We start from the raw sequence: 12048 nt of genomic DNA, 5'->3' as shown, positions 1-12048 counted from the left end.
TTATTGAAAATTTGTAAAAGAATTTACCGGTAACCTAATTTTCTATTTCAACCAAACTAATTCGATGAAAAACCTACAAATTTTTCTATCAAACAAAATTTGAAGGAGAAAATCTAAATTTTTTTTTTGTCAAACAAAATTTGATTGAAAAATCTTAAAGGTAATTATCACCTGAAAATTTTAATTCGCATGTAGATCACCTACAAAATTTTAAGCAAGATCTTTTTGATAAAAAATGGATTCGTCTTGTGAATCATTGCCCAAGTAAATTCATAAACGAATCAAACAAATACACAAAGTTAACATAGAAAAAAACTTTAGAAAACAAAAATTTATTATATTTAATTTAGATTTTTCATATAAATTTTTATTTCTATTATACTATATTTTGTCTTAGAGAATATGCAATATTTTCACCCTAAACTATACATGAAATTACTGAGATACGCCCGAATTTTAGGGTCCTATTACACCCTGAACTAATTAAAATCGTATTTTTGGCAACCTTAGTGCCTACGTGGCACATAGGTGTGCTTATGTGGACCTTCAGTATATTGATTCACTGATGTGCCACGTAGGCACTAAGGCTGCCAAAAATATGGTTTTAATTAGTCCAGGGGGTAATAAGACCCTCCTGAGGTTCGGGTGCGTCTCAACAATTTCGTGTATAGTTCAAAGTGGAAACAGAGCATTTTCCTTTGTCTTGTTGTACAATTAAACGTCAATTTATATTCTTTTCCATCCTAAACCCACAAAAAACAAGTGATAATTGGTTGGGTACTATTTTAAAGATTCATTTGTAATATTAGATCATTTTGCTAATATTTTCTTAAAAAAATTAATTTGTTTCATAACTAAATAATTTTTCTTTCCTTCAAAAATAGTACATTTAGAATGTATATGAAAATTCGAAAGCCATCATTTTTATTTCTTTTATATTTTAAGAATCTTTAGTATATGAAATAAATAACCAAAAAATATTAAATTAGTACCAATTCATATAAATACCTTGAATTTTAAAAATATTATTAAGTGGTGAAATAAGTAAACTAGAAAAACTTTGAAAAGTACCAAATAAAATAATTCAAACCTTTACACATCAACTACTTCATTGATAAGTAATGTGCATAACATTATAAGACGAATTATTTTCCTTTAAGTTGTGTAATTATCTGATATTTTTATCTTTTGATGTAATAATTTTTCTCGTATCGAATAAAGAATAAATATAATTTATATTCTTTTTTTAATCAAGATAAAATAAATATAAAATTTAAAGTGCATAATTAAGTTGTTCCTCAATGATAAATATATCATGTGTGTTTATTTTTTAAGAAAATAGGATAAAATTTTAGTTAAATAATTTTGATAATTTAACTAGATATATTTAGAGAAAAGACATCTTTTCACCCCTGAACTTGTTCGCTCAACTCACTTTAGCACTTCTACTAAACTTTCATTTATTTACACCCCTTAACATCTTTAAAGTGAATTAATATTACCTCCTAATGCTGACGTGATAGTTTTTTTTTAAAAAAAACGCGTGAGTCTTTTTTTTTTAAAAAAACTATTAATATATATATATATATATATATATAGATAGATAGATAGATAGATAGAGAGAGAGAGAGAGAGATAGAGAGAGAGAGAGAGAACAAGAAAACAAAATTAACATTTTTCCTTCTTCTTCTTCTTCTTCTTCAAAACCCAACCCCCATCCCACCCCCACCCTAAATTCTCCTCCCCAAATCCGCCACCTCCCACCCCGCTTCTCCTTCAACTATCAATTCCACCACCACCAGCCCCCCTCCCTTCCCCCATACCCTAATTTCTTCTCCTCCAATTACCAAATCCTTCAACCCACCTCTAATTTTTCTTCTTCAATCTCTTGACTTTTTTTTTCTCCAGCACAATCTGAAATTATAAATCCAAAAAATCAAAGTATACTTGATAAACAAGCCAAAATACGTAAAAGTATCATCATTAACTAAAAACTATGATGCAGAAACAATAAATGGAGTTCTTGGGGATAAAAGAATGAAATTGGATTTGAAAAAATAAAAATTATCTTTGTGGATTTGAAAATTTGAAATTGAAATTGAAGAAAAGTTATTATTAGCGGTGATGAATGGTGGTGATAGTGTTAATGGTGGTGGCGGTGCGTATATTCTTTTGTGGATATGTTTTAATCGTTTTGGTGAGTTTTACCGGAATATTAGAGGAAAACATAAATTATTTTGCCAATGTTTATATAGGCAAAATAAAGTGAGATATAGCTGATGAAGATTGCTTCCTACTTGAAAATTCTTTCAATTTTGGCTGTGTTGTTCATATATCATGTTAAAAAATCGACGTGGCTTAGGTGTTTGATCATTGATTTAGAGAATTTGGTTTTGGTTTGATCCGATTTATCAAGTGAATTGAATTTTTGATCACTAATTTATGATTTTTTTATGGGGGTTGAATTTGATCGGTAAAAATGGTGTTTTCCAACTGAAATTGGAGATTTGGAAGAGGGGTGGGACGGGGGGTGGTGGTGCTAGAAGCTAGGGAAGGGTCTGAAGAAGGAAATTGGGGGTGGGGTCTATATATATATATAATAAAAAGAAAATTATTTTTATCTATAAAAATAGTATATCTATATTTTTTATCTTTTTTAAAAAAATACATAAAAATAGCATATGTGTGGGATTACTTTTATTTTTAAATATAATTTCTTAAGTGGCAATGGCGTGGCAATGACATGGCGCATGTGTAGTTCACTCTCCATTGTGAGACTGAGATTATGATTTTGAGGTTGTATTTAATTACTTGAAAGTTGTTAAGGGGGGTAAATAATTATAAGTTAAGTTATAGTGCTAAAGTGAGTTGAACGGATAAGTTCAGGGGGGAAATGATGTCTTTTCTCATATATTTGTTATATATATAAAAAAATTTAATGACATGGCATGTCAACTAGGAGAGAAGAAATGTTTTTGAAGTATCAAGTATATTTGAGGAAAATAGGGATAGTTGAGTGATATTTTTGTCCTATAATAAACAAAAGTGATATTTATAGGTAATTTTCAAAACAATGACTATCCATGAAAATTACTCTTATTTTTCAAAAGCATAAGTACATAACAACATTGTCCCTCAATGCTTGACTAATTCTACGGGACACCACTTCTTTCATCAATACATGTATCGAGTTAGTTCAACAAAACTTGGACAGATGGAGAGAAAGGTTAAAAATTACTTTAGAGATTCCATCTTGTAAATCATTTCCACTTTAAAGGATTTTTTTTAAAAATAATCTAGGTTGGAGGCCATTTTATTGATAATAATCAAAAATAAAAAAGGAAGTTAGTTACTTTCTTTGTTGCAATTTGTTATGAAAGAAATAAATTGATGGCTGCTATGAAATAAGAGTAATTTAGAGAGATATAATATTACAACCTTTCTTGATGATCTTAATCATCTTACAAATGATAAGAAATCCTTCTTATTTATAGGAAGAAAAATACTTAATCATCAAGTAATTAGTTAGAGTAGTCCATATTAGCTATAAGTTAGTATGTTTTAGTTAGATTGGTCTCCAACCAAACCTTGCTCTCCAAGTATAATCTAATACATATCTAGAATCTATAATCTATATCTATCTATAATATATTAAAAGTGTGAAGATCATTAGAAAACTGATTTGAATTTTTTGTCCTTCATTAAAAGACTCCTTTAGACAAAACTATTTTTTCACTATTTTCTTCAATTTATTATTTAGTTATTTTTATTAGGAATAATTACATAACTTAGCCAATATTGACTCCTAATTACCTTATTTAGCCTAGTTTCAATTAATTACAATTCATAGCCTCCTTTTACCTATTAATTTTTCATAATTACAATTCACAGCCTCGCTCATGTATTTTTTCTTTTTCTCTATTTTCTATTACTTTCTTTTTTTTCCCTTTTCTGTTTTTTCCTTCATTTTTTTTTTCGTTTTCTCTTTCTTTTCTTTTTTCAGTTTTTTCTTTTTCGTTTTCTTTTTTTCCTTTTGTATTTTTTTCTTTTTCATTTTTTCCTTTTTATTTTTTCTCCTTTTTTTTGTTTTTTTCTTTTTTTTTCTAGTTCTCTTTTTTTTTCATTTTTTTTTTTCTTTTTTTTCTTTTTTCTATTTTTTCTTTTTCGATGTCTTTTTTTTCTTTATTTTTTTTATTTTTTCTCTATTTTTTATTATTCTTTTTTTTCTTCATTTTTTCTTTTCCTTTTTTGTTTTCTCATTTTTCTTTCTTTTTTCAAATTTTTCTTTCTCGTTGCCTTTTTCCATTTTGTCTTTATTTTGTTTTTCTTTTTTTTTTTTTTTTTTTTTTTTCTATTTTTTTTTTTTCTTTTTTTTTTTTCTCCTTTTTTGTTCCTTTTTTTTTCTTTTTCTTTTTCTCTTTCTTTTCATTTGTACAAACTAACAAACACAAATACAAGTGTGAACTATAAAATATAAATACAAAGGCGAATTATAACATACAAATACAATTGGAAACTATAAAATACAAATACAAATGTGAACTATAACATATAGATACAAGTGTGAACTATCATTTATATTTTTTAATTATTGAAAAGGAACGATTGATGTTTTTTTACGAATATTTTTTTGTATTTATTTATACGAGTTGTATTTATTGATACAAATAAATACAATTCAAATTTTTACAAAAAATACAATATATACAAATACAATATGTATTTGTATTTTTAAAATTATTGATTTTATTTGTTTGTAATTGTATTTGTGTCAAGTGATATTTATTTATTTATAAATACGAATATTAATTTTGACTTACAAATAAATGGTACATTTGTATCAAATGATACATTGCATATTTATATATTTTAGAATCAAGAAAATACAATTAATGCATTTGCTTGTTTGTATACAAATACAAATGATAAATTGTACATAATCACACTAAATACAATATGCAATCAACTTACAAATACAAATACAAAATAATTCTTTAAAAATAAAAAGTCATCGACAGAATTAGAATACAAATACAAATATAATCTAAAATACAAACACATAAAATCATAATACAAATATAATCCAATATAATATACAGTCAATTATAAAATACAAATACAAAACAGTTCTTTAAAATACAAGTGTGAATTATATAAAATATAAATGATGGTCCGAACTAACAAATACAAATACAAGTGCGAACTATAAAATAAAAATATAAGCGCGAACTACAAAAATACAAATACAAACGTGAACTTTAAAATACAAATACAAATACAGTTGTATCAATGAATACAAAAATATAAATAACGGTGTGACTACAAATAGATAAACAATTATGGTATTTACGTTATCATCAATGACTTGTGCTGAAGTAGTTATATTTTTTAAAAATACAAAAAATATAAAATAGAACCAAAAAAATGATAAAGAAAATAACTACAAAAAAGAAAAAAAAAGAGATAGAAGAGACGAAAATATATAAAAAAAGAAAACTAGAAAAATAGAAAAAATTAGAAAAAAGAAGAAGAAAAAAACGATGATAGATGAGTGTCGGACGATTTTGAAAATTCTTTTGTGTAAAGGTTAGATTTAATTATATTGTTTTGATGTCTCTATCATCTTATTGTTTTGTTGCAGTTTACCAGGTGGTAGATGAATGTCGATCGGCTTTGAGAAATTCTTTTGGTAAAGGCTAGGTTTAATTAAATCAATTCTTCAAAAGATGTTAAATTTAATTGTTGTATTTATCTTTATTATATAAATAAATTTGAACTCGATAAAGTGAGGTACACTAAACTAGTTTTATAATACATGGTAACCCACTTTTACTAATATTATTTACAACAGTGGCTTTTATGGCTTTGATTATTTTTTGAGATAAGCATGCAGTATTGCCTCGAACTATGGTCAAAGTTGTTACGACACATTCCAACTTCACAGAGATCCTATTACCCCTGAACTCAATTTTAGCATATTTTTGTCACTCTTTTGTGCTGACGTAGCACGTTTATTATAAAAAAAGGGGCTCCACGTCAAAGATGCCACGTCAGCTAAAAAGATTGACAAAAGATGTTACGGCAGCACAAAAGAGTGACAAAAATACGCTATAATTGAGTTCAGGGGTAATAGGATCCCCTGAATTGGGAGTGTGTCATAGCAAATTTGGTCATAGTTTAGGGGTAGTAGATGCATTACTCTATTTTTTTGAAAAAACTTGGTTTGAATTTAGATGCAGCCTATTTAGAAGAAGAAAGAAGTATACAAACACTATTGTTGTCTAAAAATTTTATTTGAAAGGTAACTTTTGTTCTTTTTTGAAAGAACTACAATGCTTTATTTATAACTCTTAGCTAATGGTCTAGCTTTGCCTCTGTAAGGGGGTGTAATATAGACGACCTACCCTTATGCAAGCCGATTCTATGGCCCCATTCCAATGACTTATAGGTCACAAAGCGACACATATGTAAGTAGCCTACCCTAACACTGCCTCCAATGCTCAAACCTGTGACCTATAGATCACATGGAGAATTGCGTAACCGCCACCATCAACAACTTATTCCACGACACAAACCTATGACTGGAATATATGTAAGCAACCTATCCGGATGTGCAAGTACCAGTGTGACTTCGTAGCTCGAACTCGTGAGCTATAAGTCACACGTAAACTTTATTGTCAGCCTATCCTGCTGTTCAGGTACCAACGAGTGATTTGGACGACTCGAGTTCACGCACAATTGTCCTAGCTCCAAAGCCAGAGAAAAATGATTCTCCTAATGTACACAGTGTGATGGTGTAGTATACTTTCTTAATTATTACTATTGAAAAGGGCAGCCCACTATGCTAAAGCTCCCGCTATGCGCAGGGTTTGGGGAAGGGCCTCACCACAAGGGTGTATTGTACGCGTCTTACCTTGCATTTCTGGCAGAGGCTGTTTCTAAGGTTTGATCTCGTGACCTCCTGGTCACATGGAAACAACTTTACCGGTTAATTCAAGGCTCCCTTTCAAAAGCAGCGTCGACGAAAATCGTTTGACTAGTAAAGGGGAAGAATTCCTTCAACTACTAGGGATGGTTTTCAAATAAAAACAAAACAATAATAATCAAGAGGAGTATAGAACTAATGTATTCATTTATCTTAACTTCCCACTTTGAGAGAACCATAGAAAAGTACTCTTGAGCAGTTCCATAGTCATTTACATTAGCATTAGCATTCCTCGAGTACGAAGAAGAAAAGAAAAAGAAGATACCGACGAGCTAGTTACACTCATAGACGAATGAAACAAAGAAGAGACTCTCCAGGTCAAAATTACTAAATGGTATGTAGAACAAAAAGGATTAGCGCTATGTATATACTCGTAAAGCTTTACCAATCGTCGCTTATTCTGCTGCTGCCGATGGTACTATGGCCAAACTGTTAGCAATCAGTTCTTCTGAAGACAACTCCTCAAACTTGGCGACAAAGCTCATTGTGTAGTGGAACTCGATTTGTAGGCGCTGATGAAAGGGTGTCGAGGCCATCAATCCTTTCTTTACATCAACTTGTAACTCCCTAATAGGGATTGCTGCCAAAAAACTCTTAATGTACTCTTTACATGCCTCTTTACCTCTATAAATGATGTTCTTTTCAGGTCCCCTGTCTTCCTGCATACTGTCATCGCTGTTGGTGCTCATGACAATTTTTCTTTCATCCGCAACCTCTTTGACATTGGTTTTCTCTTTTCTATCACAAGATGGCTTATCATCTGATTGTTGAGACTCACTAGGTGCTTGCATAATTGTTGTATCTTTGTCGAATTTGAGGATATATGATTGATTACAACCCTCACAAAGCCTCTCCCCAAGTGTATCAATAATATAGTACGCGTCTTTTTCAACCTTGAGGATAAAGAGGTGGTCATTCCAACTCACAATGTAAACATAGGAGTCACCATGACGAGGAGTTTCTTGAGCGAACTTAGAAATCTCGTCCCATATGTTGTCAAAAGACATGGAACCATGAAGGAAGTGGAATCCTTCCTCTTCTTTGATTCCTTCGGGATGAAATAACTTAATGAATGATTTTTCTGAGACTACTGAAAGTGGACGCACTTTAGCCCCGAGCACTGTCTCGAGGTCAAAATGCTTTTCTGGGAAACGTTCCCTATAGGTCTCATTTTCACAAAGATCCCTCCATTGCATCGAGCCTTCACAGATAAGAAAATCAAGTTGGGACTTGATGGGCATACCTTCAGGATTGCAGTGGAACCAATCAGCTATGACAACAACCAAGGTTGTACAAGCGCTTTCACCAGCAGCTCGTTCACTTCGTTGATTAATCAAAGCAAAGAAGATCTGAGTCTGCAGCTTCATTCGTCCATCACGACGTATTATTTATTTCTACTCCCAACGACCCACAGCGAAACTTTTATCTCCAAACTCAGAGACTGAAATCGGAGAAGTTTCCTCGGATTTGTGCCCTGCATGAACTACACACATTAGTAAGAGGACTAGTTATGACATATATCTTCAATTATGAACAAGAAAACCTCAGTAGGTAGATACTTGATACAACTGTACAAGTAGACTAAGCTACTAAAGAAAGCTACCAAACTTTGTAACCTTCAATTCGGCAAGCACATTGGTGTACAATTTATTGCACGTTGATCAGACCATGACATGAAGATAAAAAATGACTCGTCAAACATGACAAAAAAGCAAGAAAAAAGGAGACGTACCCTAGAAGAAGGCTCGTCAGATGAGCAAAGCTGTTGGCGATCAAAGTATATATCGTCTCCACCATCCTCTCCATAATGTTTCTTCAACAATGGCTCCCCCTTGGTTTAGGAGATTTGAAAGTCAACTTCCTATTACTTCAGGAAAGAAGACTATGTTTTGAACTCTGCTCTGCAGATTGATTTGCTATAGTTGTATCCTCAGGGTACCTGTGCTTTATGTCTGAAATATGATGGCTGTAGTGGAATAAATCCTCGTCACTGCTGCTGCCGCTTGTATTTGAACAAAATGATCCACCAGCATGGTTTGCATAGACGAGTGCTTCATAACTGAATAACTTCTGAACACTTGCATCCTCTTTTCCTTCCTCAGATTCTCTTTCCGAATCCTCATCAAGTGAATCTGTATCCATAGGATAAACATAAACGGGATCCCCACTTCTGACTGAGTTCCTTCCATCACTGCTGCTGCCTTCCTCTGTATGATATGCCTTCTTGTTTTGCCTAAAAGATAATGCTTTAAAAAATTTAACCTTTCCCAGACCTGCTTTTAAAGAACCACCCCTATTTCTGTCTGTCAACAAAGCCTTTCTAGGGTTCGGAGGTACTGGAGCAGACATGATAAACTTCGGAAATGTATGAATCTTCGTGAGTGTTCCTCAATTCCACAAGGTTGAGCACTAGCTGTCAACAAATATGTGAACATATCTTTAGGAAACAGTCGCAATAGATAATATATTCACTTAGCTGCAGGAATACAAGAACACAAGCAAAAAGCATGTGTTTTAGATTCTCTTACACAGAGTGAAAGGCAACTCTTGAAGCTGCCAATTAAGACTTCCAAAGGAACGAAAATTTCAATGCCCTCTTATTTATCTCCAGCTACTGAAGCAAAGTCTGAAAGACTCAATGTCGCAGCAGAAAGTACGGGTACCTTCTGATTTGGTCCTTTGCTTGTACCCTGATTCAGCAGAAGTATGAATAAATACAAAGAAGGGAGTAAATGAACAATAAAATCGAAAACAAAGACAACGTGTTCAATGGAGGAATTAGTGTCGATGAAAAGCTAAAACCAAAACTAAATTATTAGAAGCACGAAATAATACACCTATGGATTGGAAAACACACGATTATCATGAACGATAGGTTTAAAGCAGTCAAAGGAACATGCAGCTAAGGCCAATGTTGTGCCCATGGAAGAAGAAAAACTTGCTTTAGTCTCAAACAAGTTGAGATATAAGAATTTACTATTCCATTTAAGCTCAGCACATGTCATCATCATACCAAATAAAAATACAAGCGAAAATAAGTTACATAAAAAAAATAATTAAAACCTATTTCCAACCAGTAGATATGGCCTATATGAGTTTTCATACTACATTGTGTATGATCTCGTGACGTCCTGGTCACATGGCAATAACTTTACCGGTTAATCCAAGGCTCCCCTTCAAAATCAGCGTCGACGAAAATCATTTGACTAGTGAAGGGGAAGAATACCTTCAACTACTAGGGATAACTTTCAAATAAAAACAAAACAATAATAATCAAGAGGAGTATAGAACTAATGTATTCATTTATCTCAACTTCCCTCTTTGAGAGAAGCATAGAAAAATACTCTTGAGCAGCTCCATAGTCATTTACATTAGCATTAGTATTCCTCGAGTACGAAGAAGAAAAGACAAAGAAGATACCGACGAGCTAGTGACACTCATATACGAATGAAACAAAGAAGAGACTCTCCAGGTCAAAATTCCTAAATGGTATGTAGAACAAAAAGGATTAGCGCTATGTATATACTCGTAAAGCTTTACCAATCGTTGCTTATTCTGCTGCTGCCAATGGTACTATGGCCAAACTGTTAGCAAACAGTTCTTCTGAAGACAACTCCTCAAACTTGGGGACAAAGCTCATTGTGTAGTGGAACTCGATTTGTAGGCACTGATGAAGGGGTGTTGATGCCATCAATCCTTTCTTTACATCAACTTGTAACTCCCTAATAGGGATTGTTGCCAAAAAACTCTTAATGCACTCTTTACATGCCTCTTTACCTCTATAAATGATGTTCTTTTCAGGTACCCTATCTTCCTGCATTCTGTCGTCGCTGTTGGTGCTCATGACAATTTTGCTTTCATTCGTAGCCTCTTTGACATTGGTTTTCACTTTTCTATCACAAGATGGCTTATCATCTGATTGTTGAGACTCACTAGGTGCTTGCATAATTATTGTATCTTGGTCGAATTTGAGGATATATGCTTGATTACCACCCTCAAAAAGCCTCTCCCCAAGTGTGTCAATGATATAGTATGAGTCTTTTTCAACCTTGAGGATAAAGAGGTGGTCATTCCAACTCACAATGTAAACACAGGAGTCGTCATGACGAGGAGTTTCTTGAGCGGACTTAGAAATATCGTTCCATATGTTGTCAAAAGACATGGAACCATGAAGAAAGTGGAATCCTTCCTCTTTTTCGATTCCTTCGGGATGAAAAAACCCAATGAAAGATATTTCTAAGACTACTGAGAGTGGACGCACTTTAGCCTCGAGAACTATCTCGAGGTCAAAATGCTTATTTGGGAAACGTTCCCTATAGGTCTCGTTTTCACAAAGATCCCTCCATGGCATCGAGCCTTCACAGATAAGAGAATCAAGTTGGGATTTGATGGGCATATCTTCAGGATTGCAGTGGAACCAATCAGCTATGACAACAACCAAGGCTGTACAAGCGCTTTCACCAGCAGCTTGTTCACTTCGTTGATCAATCGAAGCAAAGAAGATCTGAGTCTGCAGCTTCATTTGTCCATCACGGTTTATTATTTCTTTCTGCTCCCAACTACCCACAGCAAAACTTTCATCTCCAAACTCAGAGACTGAAATCGGAGAAGTTTCCTCGGATTTGTGCCCCTGCATGAACTACACACATTAGTAAGAGGACTAGTTATGACATATATCTTCAATCATGAATAAGAAAACCTCAGCAGTTAGATACTTGATAAAACTGTACAAGTAGACTAAGTTACTAAAGAAAGCTACCAAACTTTGTAATCTTCAATTCGGCAAGCACATTGGTGTACAAGTTATTGCATGTTGATTAGACCATGACATGAAGATAAAAAATGACTCGTCAAACATGACAAAGAAAGCAAGAAAAAAGGAGACGTACCCTAGAAGAAGACTCGTCAGATGAGCAAAGCTGTCGGGGATCAAAGCCTATATCATTTGCACCATCCTCTCCATAATGTTTCTTCAACAATGGCTCCCCCTTGGTTTTAGGATATTTGAAACTCAATTTCCTCTTTCTCCAGGAAAGAAGACTACATTTTGAACTCTGCTCTGC

At 32.9% G+C, this 12048-nt stretch overlaps 1 protein-coding gene and 1 pseudogene across 1 annotated transcript in view; both read right to left on the bottom strand.

Moving 5' to 3' along the window:
• Nucleotides 1-7380: 7380 nt before the first annotated feature.
• LOC124898414 lies at nucleotides 7381-9334 on the bottom strand (annotated as a pseudogene).
• Nucleotides 9335-10535: 1201 nt separating this feature from the next.
• The window catches only part of LOC107868553, a 14223-nt gene continuing 12710 nt past the window's right edge, over nucleotides 10536-12048 (bottom strand). The window contains exons 3-4 of the mRNA XM_047412066.1: nucleotides 11875-12044; nucleotides 10536-11615 (exon numbers count right to left, since the gene is read on the bottom strand). Coding sequence (XP_047268022.1) covers nucleotides 10536-11615; nucleotides 11875-12044 — 1250 coding nt within the window. The remainder of the gene's footprint in view (nucleotides 11616-11874; nucleotides 12045-12048) is intronic.

This window comes from Capsicum annuum, chromosome 5, assembly GCF_002878395.1.
Source record: "Capsicum annuum cultivar UCD-10X-F1 chromosome 5, UCD10Xv1.1, whole genome shotgun sequence".
In the NCBI taxonomy this organism is placed as follows: Eukaryota; Viridiplantae; Streptophyta; class Magnoliopsida; order Solanales; family Solanaceae; genus Capsicum; species Capsicum annuum.
This window is presented reverse-complemented; position numbering and strand designations above follow the sequence as displayed.